At 34.8% G+C, this 18,810-nt stretch overlaps 1 protein-coding gene across 1 annotated transcript in view; it reads right to left on the bottom strand.

The window, feature by feature from the left end:
- Positions 1 to 2,713: 2,713 nt before the first annotated feature.
- The window catches only part of LOC142348026 (uncharacterized), a 177,825-nt gene continuing 161,728 nt past the window's right edge, over positions 2,714 to 18,810 (bottom strand). The window contains exons 6-9 of the mRNA XM_075399193.1: positions 16,084 to 16,317; positions 9,631 to 9,796; positions 6,266 to 6,383; positions 2,714 to 2,848 (exon numbers count right to left, since the gene is read on the bottom strand). Coding sequence (XP_075255308.1) covers positions 2,714 to 2,848; positions 6,266 to 6,383; positions 9,631 to 9,796; positions 16,084 to 16,317 — 653 coding nt within the window. The remainder of the gene's footprint in view (positions 2,849 to 6,265; positions 6,384 to 9,630; positions 9,797 to 16,083; positions 16,318 to 18,810) is intronic.

Raw genomic sequence — 18,810 nt, 5'->3', positions numbered from 1 at the left:
GCGCCCCCGATTATGAACAGACCTCTCAGAATCCAAACCGTAGACACTTAAGAAATTCTACATGGACAAGCTTTTATAGTATTTCACTGCAAAAGCGAAAGCAAAAAGTTGGACGACTTTTCTCAAAAAATTGCGAAAAGGAATTTATTTTATTTAAATTTTTTGAGCAGAGTGAGAGCTGCCTTTGTATGGCAAGGATGAAGACCATAAAACGATGAGACAGCTATCTGGAACAAACCTGGGATATCAAATTTGATTCCCTTATTTTTGAAAGACCCCAATTTAAACAGCAACCATAAAAGAAATCAACAACGACCGCTTCTGTCAATTGCAGCTACACTTTCGACCCCAGAGGGAAAATTAACAAAATTTTTAAATCTTAAATCAATTTTTTTTGAAAAAGTAGAAAAAAAAGAAAAACCTAGACAAGAAATTTCCATATAGTCTTTACTGGGACTCGCAGCATTGGACGAATAAGGTCAACAGTATTGCTATTATTGTAACAGAACGATACCACGTCGCCAGACCAACCAGTAGTCAACAGCTTCAACTTCCTGATTAGGCATCAAATCTAGCAACCTGATGAGGTCAACTGTAGAATATGATATCGTTAACCAAATCAATTGCAAATACCGAATGGTACTCTACGAACCAGCAAGTGGACACAAACGTGAATTGTAAACTGCAACATTAAGAGCCGAAGTTATTAATTTTGTGGTATAAAAAATAACAAAGTGGTTGTCCTCAATCAATTTCTGGACTCTTAATACGATAACAGTAATTTGAGTGTAATAAAATAAACAAAACAAATTGTTTATATCCGTATCAAAAAAAAAATGGAATATCTTATAACGTAAATTTGGAAACACATATCTGCAGATTGTCAAATTATACATCTGAAAACCGCACAATGTTTCAGGTTGGAAGCACATGATGAAGGGAACGACAAAAATCATCAGAAAAGTAGGCACTTAAAGGCAAAAACTCACAAAATATACCTATATACGCTTAAGATTACTTTCCGATTGTCGCAGCAAATTTTTTGCATAATTTATAGGAACAAACTAAAATGGCAATCAACGTGAACAAACTGATAAATTGCTGCAATTCAAGCCAAACATACAAGAAATGGGATATTTGCAAGCCACGGGAATATTGAAAAGCGTACTAATTTTTTGGCATCAAGACCATCCAGTCATACTCGTTATCAGAGACACGTTAACCCCACTTAAGGTTGAAGAAACCCACATGAGCAACTCTAAGCACATGGGAACTGAACTAGTTGGAGACTACCTACTCAAAAAATTTAAATTTTAAGTCTTCAAAAATTCTCTCGGACTCAACTGGACCGGTTTATTTCAGATGGTAACACCAATGGTGACTCTTTCTGAACGCAGGAGTGATTTTTGTTACTCGTCTACCATACTGAAATATTGAAGACATTTTTAGCAAGAAACAAAAGATCCACACTTTCACTTGTTCAGTAGATCCTGCAGTGCTCTAGGATTTGTTTTACAGCTAACAACTTCCGAGAAAAACAAATCGTCACCTCTTCTAAACTAGTCCTCAACATTGATAATGCTCAACGTTTATCTTTGCAGAACGTAAATTGGAAGTTGATCAGCCCTTTGCTTAACAATTTCTAGGAATATTGAAGAGAATAATACAAATTTTAAGCAGAACACTTCTCGTCGTTTTAGAAAGCAGCTGTTTTCATTACATTTGTTAGACAAACCAAAGAGATCATTAACTTCCGCACCATGGCTTATATTTTTTAAGATAATAATGATCAAGAAACTGTAACCCCGTTTGTTCTTAAATAGAGCATGTCTAGATTTTGTTATTATACCTGCAAAATTAAAACCCTTCAGAAAGAGAGATTTTTGTTGTACCCACAATTTTTCAGGAAGCTATTTTTTATAGTCTACTGACAGAAATTTTACACTTCAGCGTCAGGAAAGCATTCCAAAAAGCTGCAGCAGTTGGAATATCTCCAAAGAGATGAAATTAAGATTTAGTAAAGATTCAAAATGAGTTTTTGCCCAGAGGTACTTGGCCACTTGGAAAAATAACAGAATGTCATTATGGAGCCAATATAGAGCCAAGTTTGTTTGGTATTGTTAGTTCAACAGTTACACTGAATTGCTCACAGCAAAATTGTCTGAAGTCATAGACGAAGAAAGTTTCACAACATTAAGAGGACGACCACAAACTCAAAGAATTTCAAATAAAACAGTTTAGAAGATCTTCACCGAATCCCTTAGTTATTCAACTTCTAAGAACCAACCATTCGTCATCCAACATTTTCATGTTTTGCTTGCCAGGAGGATTTTACAAATTGGTTCTGATCCAATCGGTATGTAACTTCAACGCCGTTGCAGCATAACGACCTAGAATTCAGACAAAAAACAACCAAACACGACAGTTCAAAAAATTCTTCGTCAAAACAGGTGACTATCTGTTCACTGATTGCCTAACACACAACGCAGCTCACACAGATAGCACACAATTATGCCAGCACACAAAAAATTCCATATGAACTATGAAACTCGCGAAAGTAAAAGAAAGTAAATTTTCCACATTCTCAATTTTACTGGTTTTATTATCAAACGAAATCTGATCCTCTCCTTAATTCCTGTCTTTATCTGATTACACAGTTACAGCCTTGACTCTCGACTAGACAGAGTAAAACCATTTGAGTTTATTTCTTTTCTTAGTATTGTTTTATCACAATAACTTTTTCGACATTGACTTCTGTAGCGCGTACATTTGTATCTTTTGCATCGCCCAGCCACACCAATCCTTTCCCATACACAATTTTGACCCTGTTGTTGATAGTAATGTTGAGCTAAAATACAAAGTAAAATATCCTGAGTTCAGTTGCCAACTTATTTCACATTTTTAAACCATATTTTTGAGGGTGGGTGAGTACTTTGACAAAAGATTTAATAAAAAGATTAAGGAAGTGACCGGAAGAGTGTACGACCTAATGAGCTTAACTCAAATTAATCTCGAAACACAGGAAAGTCCAGAATTGATAACAGGAAATTCAGGAAATAGATATATCCACCGTTTGATAAAACGGACATAAGCAATTTTTACTCAAGACAATGCGATTGTTCCTTCGGGGACAGTCTTGATATACACCACTTCCGTTGAGATAGTATGGGCATACCAAGTTTTCTGTCGGACTTTAAACTGTGCTAGCCAAAGTTTTGTGCTGTCTCTGCAAAATTTTGGGTGAGCCACTTTTTCTGTGCTCATTTTTATTGCGATTATATGCGAAGACGTTTGTTCGTTCAAGAAAAACATTTATTCTTTTTACGGACAAAACCTCTTGTATCCAGCCTTTTGCATGCTCAAGATTATATTTTTCTCTAATTTTAACATTTTTACATATTATTAGGAGGTTTCTGAGCAGGCAAACTTTTTCATCGTTACTGGATCCGATTCCACTTTTCTAATTTGCAAAACTGGTGTGTTATCCGTTATACCAACCGGCCAAAACTCTCTAATTTGAATATCTCGGAAAACTTGTTCTCTTGTTCCCCCATGTCCGCTTTCTTGCCAAAATTGCGCATGGGAAAAAAAACGGTCATTGATAGGAAAGAGAGAAAGGAAAGAAAGTATGAAATAGCGATAATCCGATGGGAAGAAAGAAAGTATGAATTAGCGATAATGGAACGGGAAAGAAAGAAACTATGAGACAGCAATAACCCGATGGGGAATTATGAAATAGCAATAATCCGACGGGAAAGAAAGAAAGTATGTTATAGCGATGATCCGATGGGAAAGAAAGAAACTATGAAATAGCGATAATCCGATGAGTAAGAAAGAAACTATGAAATTGCGATAATCCGATGGGAACGAAAGGAAGTATGAAATAGCGATAATCCGATCAGGAAGAAAAAAGGTATGAAATAGCGATAATGCGATGGGAAACAAAGAACCCATGAAATAGCGATAACCCAATGGAAAAGAAAGAAACTAAGAAATAGCGAGAATCCGACGGGATAGGAAGAAAGTATGAAATACCGATAATCCGATAAGAACAAAAGAAAGTATGAAATAGCGATAATTGTATGCGAAAGAAAAAAAATATGAAATAGCGATAATCCGATGGGAAAGAAGGGAAGTATGAAATAGCGATAATCCGATGGGAAAGAAAGAAATTATGAAATAGCGATGACCCGATGGGAAAAAAGGAAATTATAAAATAGCGATAATCCGATGGGAATGAAATAAACTCTAAAATAGCAATAATCCAATGGGAAAGAAAAAAACTATCAAATAGCGATAATACGATGGGAAAGAAAGAAACTATGAAGTAGCGATAACCCGATGGGAAAAAAGGAAATTATGAAATAGCGATAATCCGATGGGAAAGAAAGAAACTATAAAATAGCAATAATCCAATGGGAAAGAAAAAAAACTATCAAATAGCGATAATACGATGGGAAAGGAAGAAACTATGGAAGAGCGATAATCTGCTGGGAAAGAAAAAAGTTATGAAATAATGATGATCCATCGAGGGGAAAGAAAAAAACTGCGAAATAACATTGATCCATAGACGAGAAAGAAGGAAATTGAGAAATAAAGATGATCCATCAATGGGAAAACTATGCCCTGTCAACAGTCATGGTGGCGGAGAAAGGTAAACAAACGTCGATGGAGAGGAAGATCGTGGGTTCGATCCCTGTACGAAACTTAATGTTTGCACTTGGCCAAAGTCTAACCCTTGTAAATTCAGACTGAAAGCAAGTCTGAGAAATCAACAAATTGACATAAATCAGTCTAAGACTCAGTAGTGATGAAGAGTTTCATTTATAATGGCCAAGTACTGAAACGCACTCCGATTTAGGTAAGGGAATCCAATAATTTAATTGATTGCACCCGATTCCTCAAGAGTAATTAAACGAGCATTTCGAGATCTAAAATTTTAAATACATCAATTTAAAATTTATCAAATTTGCCAGAACTATGGTGCCTGCTCTGACCTCTGAAACGTATACTAAAATTTAGGAAACTGGGCGACAGACCTGTTAAAGTTCCGTAGTTTAGAGAATACGTTTTGCTATTTTGCAGTTTATCCACTCATCGGAAATTATTCTCTGCAGATGAAGAAACCCGAGTGAGCTGCGGATGGTTATCTTGTAAGATATTGTACGATTCTGTCGGAATCTTACAACATAAGAATTCGTCTTACAATATTCTTATAAGATAAACTTTGGTCCTTTAAACTAATGCACAAAAAGTTTCGCAAAAACGCGCGACAACTTCTCAAGTTTCTAACGTATTAAATGAAGGAAAATGCGCTCAAAAGAACCATTGAGTGTTCAGCTCAACTGAAATGAACGTGCAAGAATCTTACAAGAAGATAGCCATTTATCTTGCATAATTTTACATGATAACCGTCTTTTGTAAGATTTTTGTCAGAACTAATAAGATAGCTTTCTTTTGTAAAAATTTTGGAAGATTTTACAAGATAGCCAATCTCTCTCGCTCAGGGACCCCTTCATATTATAAGGAGCAATTCCGTGTTTTAGTTGCAAAAGTTCATTGAAAAAACGTGAAATTGAAAAATAACATATGAATGATGGCACATGACGATTAATACATTTATTTTTTTTTAAATAAATATTTAAATAGTCTTTGTTATGGGTTCAATAGAACAGATTAAAGTGACCACAGAGTATCAATGTTTTTGCCCTTTTTAAGAACCGAGAGGTATTTTTTTAAACTTTTTTACTTTTATCGAAAAGTTGCTATATCCTGTGAACTCTTTTGCACAAAATCATTTTTATACTTCAATCATACTGTTGCGTCGCAACACTTGTTTTTGTTTATAAGACTTGCTTTAAACGCTTTAAAGACTAAAATGCTTTATGCTTAAGAAGAACTCAAGCTCAAAAGGAAACAAGTGTTTGTGATAAAATCAGATGAAATTATGATTTCTTAGTTCAAATCAGTGATAATTTACCACGTACGTGGTAATTTATTGTTGCATTTGTTGAAGAAGTCATATAGAATTGAAGTTTTGAAGCTTTCGAAATATGAAGGTCAAAAGGTTGTTTACCGCAACACATACATTTATCAAGAAATCTTGAAAAATCTTTTAAAAAATTAAGGAGCCTGTTTACTCCTGCCCGCTCTCTGCTCGAGTAGAGATCTCATTGGTTCCTTCCAACGCCATTGTTTTCTCTTAACGCAAAGTTATCGAGATATTATATGGATATTAAATGGTTTAGACCATGAGCAATCTTACTTGATCGAAATTCCATCCATCGCTCCCCTCATTGATCCTGACTCGCAATGGACCAGGTTCTGTTCCATCCAGTCGCATGGGTCCACCACAGGTCACATTGGGACGAAACACATCCACTCTGAAAGCACAAGATGATTGTGACAAGTATAGTCAGACCACTTGTACAGTAGTCCAGGCTTATGTGCAGCAAACAATAAATGTCAAAACTTAAACTTTTCATGAGCATGATTTCTGAGCGTAAGTTTCAGTCAAAACTTCTCGCACAAAATATAAAGCATTGCTCATACTTTTCCAGCTTGATTACCATGCTCCAATTTAACCAATTGTGTTTAAAATATTGTGCAATACACTTCATTCTGAACACAATTTTAATCTCCTTTTATACTTTTCCCTCTTTTCGAAAACTTGTACATGAAATTCTCGCACCAGTTTCGCATTTGCTAACCTCGGATCACAGTAAAATACTAAACCAGCGCGGAATCAGATCCTCTGAAATGTGTGCTTCTGCAATGAACACAGTCTGATCAGGTAGTTTTCTACTATAAAAACTGCGACCAAAAAAAACTGCGACCTAAATGAACCAAAAAATGAAGTTTCTTCAACAATAATGGGCAAAAATTAAGTGGGGTTACTGAAGTTTCCATTTTTTCAGTATATGCATGTTACACACGTGTTGATAATTTTCTGCAGAGACAATACGAGGGGAAAAATTCATTAATGACGGAAAAAAGAAATATTGCTTGTGAAATGCCTTTTTTGCAATAACAAAATCATTTTTGTGATTTGTGATTAATATGAGAAAACTGAGCAAGCAAATAGAGCCTTTATTTTTGTCTAGAAATGTTTATAATTGATTTCCGGACAAAAAAAAATTGCGCAGATCAGAATCAATATTAAAGCAGACACAGTTGAAAAACGGATTATTTTACACTATTAGCTTAATAAACAACATTTTACAAAAATATCTTAAAGTTTTTAGACCTCTGAAAATCGACATTAAAAACAGTTTATTTACAATTTTCAATTTAAATGGACGTTGTCAGGTGTGATACCCATCATTTGTGACGGATCTGGAACTCTGAATTGGGGGTCTGGGAAATAACCCCCCACGAAAAAATCTCCCGACTGTTTCCAATAAGAAAAAACCCACGGAAAAACACCCCTACGGAAATAAACCCCCAAGGAAAAAACTCATTCTGTCTTAGGATGAAAGACAATGAGATTGTAATGAAAACCATTACAGAAAAAAACTTAAACACGCGCGCCTAAGAAATTTGACTTGAAATTCAGGTTCTGCATTACGTATTCACGCTTTAACTTTATAAACTATGCATTTCGGTGTCACCAATGGGATATGATTTAGTCTTTTTTCCGAGGATTTTGTTTTACGTCATCTATAGAATATGAGGTTCATAAACAGAAAAAAAGGGGCAAAATGTATGTGTGGCCCTAGAAACCTATCCCGGACTAAAAACCACTCACTCAGTACAGTGCAATCAACCACATTTTTAATCTTTCATAAATGGGTTTTCTATGGCAGTCTATAAGGGACAGTGGCTCAAGGTTTGACCACCTTGCATTGGTACCTAAGCACAGTCATCGTGCTGTCTCTTGCCCTACGTTGGAGGAGCGGACAACAACTCATCAGGTAATAGGAAGAGTTTTTGTGGTGGGTAAACTGAGGAAACCAAGCTTGTAAGCCCATTTAGCTGGTTTTTAATCTATCTGTTGGCACTTGCTGTATCAAATACCTCTACATACATTCAGCAACAATCATTTTGTAATCCTAATCCACTTATTGTGTCAAGATTGCAACAAAAAGTCAAACCATGCTCACTCTTTGTAATTTAGCGAATTTAAAATCAACAACCATAGTTCCCATTACATGGAAAACTCAAACAAATTCTGATACATTAAAACAAACAAAGGAGAAACAAAACTTATATATCAATTTTGCTTACATTAGAAAGAGAGAACACAAAAATTCTACTAACTGGGAGTGCGAATTAAGACAAACCAAAGCACAGGGTAAGCACCAAATTTAGACACTTAATGATCAAATTATTCGGCAGTTGTCTTACCAATATACGCACTTACCCAACTCGACGCTGTTTGCGGTTTTTAAAATTGACAACTGGATTAAAGAGGACGCAATTGTACAAGACTGTGTTTCAGCTCAACGTATTCTATCGATCAATGTTTTAACAGCCAAGTCCGAATGTGCAATTAAAATGCCTGCAGTTCCCCACATCTAAAGACTGATCCGCCAAATTAAGCAACAACAAAGAGAATCTGGACCAATTCCTAAGAACGATGACTTCGAAATCGCCGAGAAATACTTAACTACTAAGAAAAGCGATAACTTCCTCTCTGAAGACGGAAATGTTTTGCAGCTGGATAATTTTTTTCTGGTCTTTAGAACGTAATACATTTTGCAATTGCAGAAGACAGGAATGAATGGTTTGCCGATAGAACATTCAAAAGCGGTCCAGACAAGAGTGCCATGCATATATGCATTGTTGCCAGACAAAAAACAGGACACATATGGGGCATTTTGGGAAAAGCTTAAAAGATAGTACATCACACGCCGACACACGCCGCAACGCTTTCTTTTTTTATTATTCATCTTATGTCATTATGATGGCCCCTTTCCGGCTATAAGAGTGGATTTCTTTAAACGAAATTGACCTATCGCCACTGAGTTTTGAGATAATTAAAGAAAAATTGCTAAAAGTGATTTGACTGGAGTTCAAAAATTCTTTAAAGTCTGGGCATCGTGAACTTGACCAGTACAATTTTTCAAAGGATCCGGGAAAACTGAGTGGCTTTTGCAACTAACTTATTTCAGTTCATATACACTACACCCTTTGCTGTTAACAAGTTTGTCCAATTGTAACAAGTTTTAAGTTTGTCCTTTTGGTTTTGGAAAAAAGAAACGCAAATTAAATAATTATGACAAAAATGCGACACCGTGTCACCCGATAGGCTTCCCTCAATTCTTTTGCAGGCCTACCAGAACATAAATTGAGGACGATGGGTTTGGCATTCAACGGAATGATGTATAACTTCCACCATTTTTTATCCTTTTCAAATTCAATTTTTAACTAGCAATTTTGAACTTTCCACATTCATGAAATGAGAAAAAACAGTATGAAGATACTAGTTTCTCATTTCCCATAACTTTTCCTATTTTTTCTTGCAATCCTCGAGAGTTTTGCGAAATTTTACCATAAAATTACTCCTCGGCATTGAATAAATTTTGAAAATAATCCCAGGACAAAAGATCGAGTCTTAGAGATTGCCCTAGTTACGCTAAAGTTTTATAAAGCAATTGGGAAATTTGCTGGAAAAGGTTTGAAACATACGTGCTTTTCTCTCGTTGAGTTCCCTCCTTTTTCTTACCCACCACTCCAATGTCACAGTAGCCAAAACTCAAATCTGCAGCAGAAGTCCAGAAACCAAATTGGAATGTAGAGAGAGTGCCCGAAGAATGGTCGCCCTCAGCTGTCTTGTGCGACAGCTCGGTGATTGCTGAAGTATCACATGTATTTGCATAGTAAGTTGCTTAACCCTAGTTGAAATTTTCTTCCCCCTAGCTGACCCAAATGATGATTTCCAGAAAATTTTTTACCGTTTCTGTCAGCTCTCCTCAAGCGGGGGTAAACCAACCGTGCAATAGCGACTTTTTATTGACACAAAATCGCTCACAACTCTCAATTTTGAACCAATGAAACTACCAGAAATAACAGGATATTTCAGAACAATTATGAGCTTCAAACTTACGTTATAAACTTAAGAACTTAGAGACGCACCGTCTCTAGCGGCCGCATCTAATTTCGGACGCCTTGCAGGGTTCCCAATAGAATTGAAAATTCTAATCCAGCAGCATTTTTGTAGGGTAAACAGTTACTTAGCAAGATTCCGGCATTTGAGACAGTAGTTCTGCTAGATCATGCAAAATACAAATTTCCCATAGTTTCTTAAGGTCTGGAAAGAGTCCTCCAGAATTCTACACGATTAAGCAAATAAAAATAGATATATATTTTTGATGAAAAGGTTCAGAAAAAGACTCATCTCTTCGTTTTTCATTTAAGCCGTTTGAAAAGTTTTGCAGTGTTTATTGTGAAATTGATGTGAAAACAAATAGATGATGCATAAGACATATTCTCGTGGATACACCGGACCCTCTAATTTGCTTGTGACCTATAACGCTATTATAATACTGTTTGCGCAACTCATTCGACGCTTCATTCAAGCAGAGATTTTGGTGCATTTTCGTTCACTATTAAATGCTAATTATGATAGGGAAATCTGAGGTCTTATGGGCTTCGATATCAAAGCGTGCTTAAATATTATTCTAATAATGTTTTTGTTTAATATTATCTCAAGCATAGTAATCTCCCTGCAATAAATCATGAATTGAAGTGTTATTGTAAATTAACTGCGATGTCATAGACGTTGTTTTGAGAAGGACCAGGAAGATTATTCAATTCCGACTTCCCCGTGCTTGTTCTCCGAAAAAAAATAAGTTTATAATTTCGAGATTTGGTTTCTGATCCTCTCATCATCAATGCCGGGCATTTTTCTTCATTTCTCTTGCCTATAGGTTTCCGACTTCGACTGCATGGAAGAACGCTAATCCCTTTCTATTGAGGAAGCACTAATTTCCCTCAGCGATAATCGGATCAGTGACACCGACTCTAATTAATTCCATTAGGTCTGTGAATACTATTTTTAACTTTTTTTTAAATCTGATGCATGTAAATAAAATAACCACTTGGTTAATTTTACATGTTATAAATTTATTAATCAAACATTATTATTTTCTAATTATTCATAATAAACTAAGGTTCGGTTAATTTTCATCTAATTTTCATCTCCTTAGATCACTACCACTCTTGTAGTGTATAGCTTTTGTCTTGTTGACCAACGCGCAATTATTGCATACTTCTACGAGTTGCACTGAGGTCTCCCGTTCATTACTTACCACATCGTTTGATTGAAATGACGATGTCGTTTTTGGCCCTTACAAACACTATCCAGCCTCGTCATGAACTCTAACTGATAAAATTGGTCATAACCTAAGATTCCTTCCTCAAATGGCAAGCAAGTCATTTGTTCCAATAAAGTCACCACTGTCAGGGTTTCAGGACAATGATATTTCTTGCAAGATCATCATATCTTTTGCTCATCTCCAAGACCGTTATCGCTCATAAAGTCAGGTTTCTGCAATATAGAGGTTGTTGTAAATAAAAATCGAATATCAAATTACAACAAGTCGTTTTTCCTCCACTTATTTTGTACTATTGACTGACCATATGCACACCTCGGCACTTTTTGGCTCCTCCTGTTCATTATTTGCGTCATCGGTCAGTAACTTGGGCTCAAAGGATTTTTCCTCTGAATGCATTATGGACTTGAACGCATCATTGCCAAGAACCTTTTGCTTCTGATCGGAGAGTTTTTGGCTTTTTTAATCAATATCTTCACTGTATGTTGTTCCATTGAGAATTGAGCAAGGAAAGAAAATGTGAAAACAGAAGTAAGAAGAATAACATTGTTGATGTCAGCAGCAAATTAGTTTGCTTAGATTTCTTGATTTATGTAATTGACAGGGCATACATCTGGTTGGATAAGTTAGTGAACTAGAAAGTTATCTCGAAAGAGGGAAAAATAAATTATTGGAAAACAGAAGCATAACAAAACGATTTTTACAATTGAACACAAAAAATTAGAGGAGCTTCCTGTTGAGATGATATTGAGAGTGTGCTTTCAGTTTTTTTTGACAATAAATGCTCCAAAAATGCCGATTATTGTGTTTTCTCTCTCTCTCTCTCTTACTCTATATATATATATATATATATATATATATATATATATTTATATATATATATATATATATATATATATATATATATATATATATATATTCCCTTAATTAAACTTTCTCCGGATAAAAGTTACGAGCAAAAACTTATATTTTTTCAAGGACTACCGTTGAAACCCTATTCAAAAGGTCTACTAGAAAAGAAAACAAAGAGAAGCGCAAATACTGACCCTTGAAGAAAACTAACGAAAATCTTAAGAATACATATTTCTAAGCTCCATGAACACCTGCCAAACTATAACCAACAGCACACATTTTTTTAAGAGAAACAGAAATTTAATAAGCTCTATCAATAATAACCTAGCCACTTGATGACTTAGTCACAACGAAAACAAAAAATGGGAATAACAAAAATGTTTTCTTGACAAAAATTGACTGAAAATCTTTTAAGCAGTTAGCTATAAACTGAAATCAATGAATAGATTCAATTAAACAATCTTGAAAGCAATCAAGGACTATAATTGTCAAAATTATGCCAAGTGACAACAAGAGAACGACATTTAGAGGCAAAAAATTCTAATAAGCATTGAGAGAGCACGGATGCGCAGTCATTAAAACTATAGGCTATTAACTGAAGTCTTTAAACAGGTTCTTTTGTGTATTCCTTCAATGCCAGTTGAAACTATCTTCAATATGATAAGTTGAGAAAAGAACAAGTAACAACCACAAATACATGAAAATTTTCAAAAGTTGGGAAGTACAAACTTATTTTTGTAAAAAGAATTAATCGAATTTGCAGTCGTTAAAACTATCAGCTATACATTAAAATTAAAGATAATGTTTACTTTGCGACTCTTTTCAATAGCAACTTGTGTTTTTCCTAATTTTATTTGTTCAAAAAAGGAATACATAGCCAACTCATTTACAGAAAAGAATTGCAAAAGTTCACATCACTTTTTGGAAGTTTCGTAGTTAGAAAGCCAAAACCATTACTTGATTACAAAATCACTATAAAAAGTATTTCTTCTTCCACTTAGAAAAATCTTATCGGTTTGAAAATTGATACTAAGCAACATGTGGACAAAAAAACAATAAAAAGTGACAAATTGCAGAACTTCAGTAAATTTTTCATAAAACAAATATTATCTCAGACTTAAAAGGCATTAGATAACAACTGAAGGCATTTTATGGGCTCAACTGCAGCTTTTTGAGAATCCAATTGAGTTTTTTTTTCAAAAAAGCGCAGTTATTAGCCTGCAAAAAAATGAAAAATTCATTCAAAAGACGAAGAAAAACAATTAACATTTACAGAAAAGCATTGTCAAAGCCATAAATACTATGAGCTTTTCTCTGAAGACAAACTACATTTCATATGGCCTTTTTGTAAATAGAATCTGCCCATTATTGGTTTGCGGTTTTCAAATCACGGCTCAATTAATGCCAGATCATATTTACAACTAAATAAGACCAAATGAAAATAGTGTTTGTCTTCAGAGAAAATCTCAGTTTTTCTGGCTTTGACAATGAGTTCGGATGCGCAACCGCTAAGACTATAGAGTACTAACTAAGGCATTTAAACAGGTTTTTTTGCGCTTTCCTGCAATGCCAGCTAAAAATATCTTTTTTCTGATAATTTGAAAAGAGAAAAGGTAACAACCACAGATGCTGGGAAATTTTCAAAAATTGGAAAGTACAAAATTAATTTTGTAAAAAAATTTGATTGAAAGTGAGCACATCTTTTAGCTCGATAGCGAAGAAGCTAAATACTTTCTTTTAAAGATCTGTAGAAGCAAATAGGGCTTCAGCGAGTCAGGAAGATGCCGCAGCAAAACGAAAAGAAACTTATTTACAGGCAAATAAAAAACTCCTATAAATTCTCATAGAACGAAATGGCAGTCGTTAAAACTATCAGCTATTCATTGAATTCATAAATTATGTTTATTTTTGTGTTCATGTTTAATGCCAATTTGAGCTGTTCGTAATTTTTTCAGTTGACAACGGAATAAATAACCACCTCAATTAAAGAACAAACTGAAGAAAATTCACAAAAATTTTACGAATTTTTGTAGTGAGAGAGCCAAAATCATTAGTTGAATAGAAAATCACCCTGAAATGTTTTTTTTAATTGGGAAAAAGTTTTGCCGGTGAAAATTGAGACTAAGCTACATGTGGACAGAACTAAGATGCAAAATTGACGAATTTCAAATTTTCAGCAATCATCACTTGAAGCAAATGTACTCAGAGGCATAAGAAGCATTAGATAACAACTGAAAGTATTGAATAGGCTAACCTACAGCTCTTTAAGAACCAATTGAAATTTTTTATATTAAAACGTATTCATTAGACTGCAGAAAGAATGACAAAAGAATCCAAAACAAAAAGAAATCATTAAAAATTTACGAGAGTACATTGTCAATGCCATAAGAACTAGGATCTTTTCTCTGAAGGCAATCTTTATTTTCACAAGGCTTTATTTTATTCTAAATAGTATATCTTATTGATTGGTCCTTGAGTTGAATTAAATCTTGTCAGTAAACAACATAAAAAACAAAACTGCTAAAATTTTTTGAAAAATTCGGCGTCATAATGTAATCCGGATAATTAATGGTTGTAGGAATCCATGATAAGTTAAAGGCTGGATCTGATTTTTCTAAGCTTGCAACAACGATTCCATTCTATTTATTCCATATATTTGCAAAAAAGGTCAATTAGCAAATTTTTCAATAAACAAAGAAATCATGCATTTTGTATAAGCATTAGCTATATTTTTCGACAAACTGGCTAAAATTTAATTCCGGGAAACCCCTAAAGGAAGCGAATGTACAACTACGTTTCTGAAACTTTCAAAGATTGTTGCAGCAGATGTTAGTTCTCTTTTTTGCAGTTTTAAACGGAATAGGAAACAAAATCTTATTTGGAGCCTTTTTGATTTAAAATAAAAGGCTTTGAAATAAAAGGTTTTTGAATCCCAAATTCAAAAAGTTTAGCAGAAATATTGAAAAAAATTCGGATAAAACAAATTGGCGGGCCTTTTCTATCTTTAATGGTAAACTCAATAACATTTTTTTCCAAAATATTACCAAGTTTTAGCAAAATTGATGAAAATTTGGTAAAAAAAATACGGAAAATGTGATTAAAAACAACGGAACTCACTCTACTTTTCTCAAGAGTTTAAACTTGGATAACTCTCTGTAAAACACAGAAATCAAAAGAACTCTTTAGAATTTCATTTTCTACACTTGACGAGCTATCTGATTATACAAGTCTCAACTCTATACGATGAATATATCGATCGGCCAATATTGTCCCAACAAAAAAACTATTTGAATATATAGCTCCTGCCCCCACAAGTGTCCGGAACAAATATGAAACTGCTGAGAGCGTCAAATTGCCTCAGTCAAAAATCTTAAGGACAGGCAGTTTGAAAACCTTTTTCGGTTGCTGCATAGACTATAAGGACAGACAAAAATATGGTGTTAATGAAATTCACCCTATTTCCCTTGTCCTTATTTAAATCCTGGCTAAATTGTCCGCAGGGCCAGTTTTTTCTCAAAACCCAACATCCAGGCGACCATTTTCCGTTTTTGCTTAAAAGGCGTTTCAAAAATACTCTAATGGAAGAAATAGATAACTATAATGAAAAATTTGGAGGTACGCATTGCATGTTTTGGCGTTTTTGGAGCGTTCGCTTATATAAACTTGGGAAACTGTGATTATAAGCAAAAGCAATTGCAAAAGATTTATCGACAGACTATAGCCACTCCAAATGTCGCGTGACCCATAAAAATGAGTTACGCAAACATTTCAAAGCTCACTTTACATAGAGTTTAAAGGCTGACTTCAATATAAAATACATAGAAAAGTTTGAGGAAATCAACCTAAAGTGGTGAAAAAGGCATTAAAACTTTTTTATTGATTCTCAATTGCATGCGTCCGCATTTGGGGAACGTTTCATTATTTTTATCTTTATAAAACAGACAATGGCACTTACTACAAGGCGCGTTGTGTTTGCAAGGGTTTGTTTGTTGATAGCTGATGTTAGAGAAGCACCATTTCTTAGCCTCTTCCTCATCTAGTATTATTTGACATGATTTAGTATATTTATTATACCTGCTGGCTACACAATCCCGAGTTTTCACAATGTTGAATTGGGGGGATTCTCCGCAAAAGTGTCCGCAGTCAGGGTGAGCAGGGTCAGTACGAATCCAACCTCGTAGAACAGGTTCTGAACAAAAATTGACATTCATTTTTATCAGTCTCGTGTTCTCGACTGCTAAAACGTAAGGACATTGGCCGGTTTAGGTCAAGTAAAACCGCGGTTCTTGCAGGAGGCATAAATATCTTGTAAGTTCTGTTTAAAAAACTTGTAAGATCATAACAGATTCGTACCAAAGATACAGAAACGTGCAAGTTGAGTTCGTATGAGAATTAGTACCCGGGTCGAGGGGTCAGCAGCTGTAAGCGGATATTTTTGTAAGAAATCCGCTGAATGCGCTGAAACTATGTAAGATTTGTGCTGAATGCGCTGAAAATTAAGAATTTGGTGGTGAATCCGCTGAAAAAAAATATTTCAGCACCTTTCAGCGCATTTCTTACATAAAGTCAGCATATGATTGAGCACCTTTCTTACATATTTTCGGCACTTGGTGAATCCGCTGAAAAAAAATATTTCAGCACCTTTCAGCGCATTTCTTACATAAAGTCAGCATATGATTGAGCACCTTTCTTACATATTTTCAGCACATGGTGAATCCGCTGAAAAAAATATTTCAGCACCTTTCAGCGCTTTTCTTACTTAAAATCAGCATTTGATTAAGCACCTTTCTTACATATTTTCAGCACATGGTGAATCCGCTGAAAAAAATATTTCAGCACTTTTCAGCGCATTTCTTACATAAAATCATCTTATGATTAAGCACCTTTCTTACATATTTTCAGCACATGGTGAATCCGCTGAAAAAAAATATTTCAACACCTTTCAGCGCCTTTCTTACATAAAATCAGCATATGATTAAGCACTTTTCTTACATATTTTCAACACTTCTGAAAATTTTAATTTCAGCTGATTCAGCACCTTTCTTACATATTTTCACACTTTTCTTACAAACTTCAGCACTTGTGAAAATTTCAATTTCTGCGTACTTTTAGACTTAGTATACAAACAGATGCCAATCTTTTGACTTGTAAAAGAAATTTTCAAAGATTTTTTGAATTGGGTGAAGAAAAGGTCGAACTTCATGAAAAACGTCTGTTAATAACTTTTTGATGCAAACGAGTTACAACCTGTATGATTGCTTAATAGGTGGCTTTGACATTGTATTGTTAGAGTTTGTGTAGAAACAGATGCCAATCTTTTGACTTGTATAAAAAATTTTCAAAAATTTGTTGGATTAGTTGAAAAATTTGTACGACTTTTTTGAAAAACCTTTGTTGATTTTTTGAATTTTAATTCGAATAAATAATTTAAATAATTTTTAAATTTACGTCTGTTTCATCGGGTCAAGGAGATGTTCAAATCGAACCAAACTTGGTATGGAGTATCACCTATGTAAAAGTGTTTGTCAATAGGTGCACCATCCCCCCCCTGCCCCGTTGAGAAGCTGCTTGGTCTGCTCCCCCCCCCCGCTTTTGTTTGGTGCACCCGCAATTTATATAAGAAAAGTGCTCAGAGATGCGGAAATTATGTAAGAAATTCGCTGAAAGGTGGTGAATAATGCAAAACAATGTGCAAGAAAAGTGTTGAGAAGTGCTGAAATTATGTAAGAAATGCGCTGAAAAGGGGTGAATAATGCAAAACAATGTGCAGGAAAAGTGTTGAGAAGTGCTGAAATTATGTAAGAAATGCGCTGACAGTCGCTGAAAAAAATATTTTTCAGCGGACTAATCTTACATAATTATCCGCTTAATGTGCTGAAAAGTGCTGAAATTATGTAAGAAAGGTGCTGAAAATTCAGCACATTAAGCGGATAATTATGTAAGATTAATCCGCTGAAAATTTTTTTTTCAGCGGTTGTCAGCGCATTTCTTACATAAATTTTGACGAATTCCTCGACCCGGGTACGAATCTTGCAAGATAATTATTCCTGGATGACTGGGGCGGCGACTTCTATTATTGGTTAAATTGAACAAAAAATCTCAACTCGGAGGTCAATCATAATGCAAAGTTGGAAAGTTTGGAAGGTCACAGGTTTATTAAGCCATCACATCCATCCACTCCTAAACCCGAAATACAACCCACCATTAGGAGACAATACAACGTTCCACAACTATTACATTGAGGGCGTAAATTAAAATTAGAAAGATCCAAAACTCCACGTGTAAGCAATTACCGCAGTGAGCAGAATTATTAGAATGCCGGGGAGAAGAGGTCATACATGACTCTCAGTTTTAATTACAGGTCAAATATGAATTGTATGATTTTTATGGTCATAAAAGACTCTAAAGGTCACCTGATCAGATTTTCGTGCGCTCGAACCGATTGCCAGACCGTGTAATTTTGGTCTCGAAACACACTCGATTTACGTCTAATCAGTGATCACTTCCGGTTGCACCTCGGCTTGGTTTCGCACGGAAAAATAAACTCACTCCCTTAATTCCTTAATAGTTATGCCCTATATGTACTGAGACCAAAAAATCAATTGAAGTTACAGTACTCGGGGAAAACTTTTTCGATGTAACCATACCAGGTCATATATGATTTGTATGAACTAGCAGTAAC

Source organism: Convolutriloba macropyga, chromosome 10 (assembly GCF_964194025.1).
Source record: "Convolutriloba macropyga chromosome 10, txConMacr16.3, whole genome shotgun sequence".
NCBI lineage: Eukaryota > Metazoa > Xenacoelomorpha > Acoela > Convolutidae > Convolutriloba > Convolutriloba macropyga.
The sequence above is the reverse complement of the archived record's forward strand: the minus strand, read 5'-3'. Positions and strand labels throughout refer to the sequence as shown.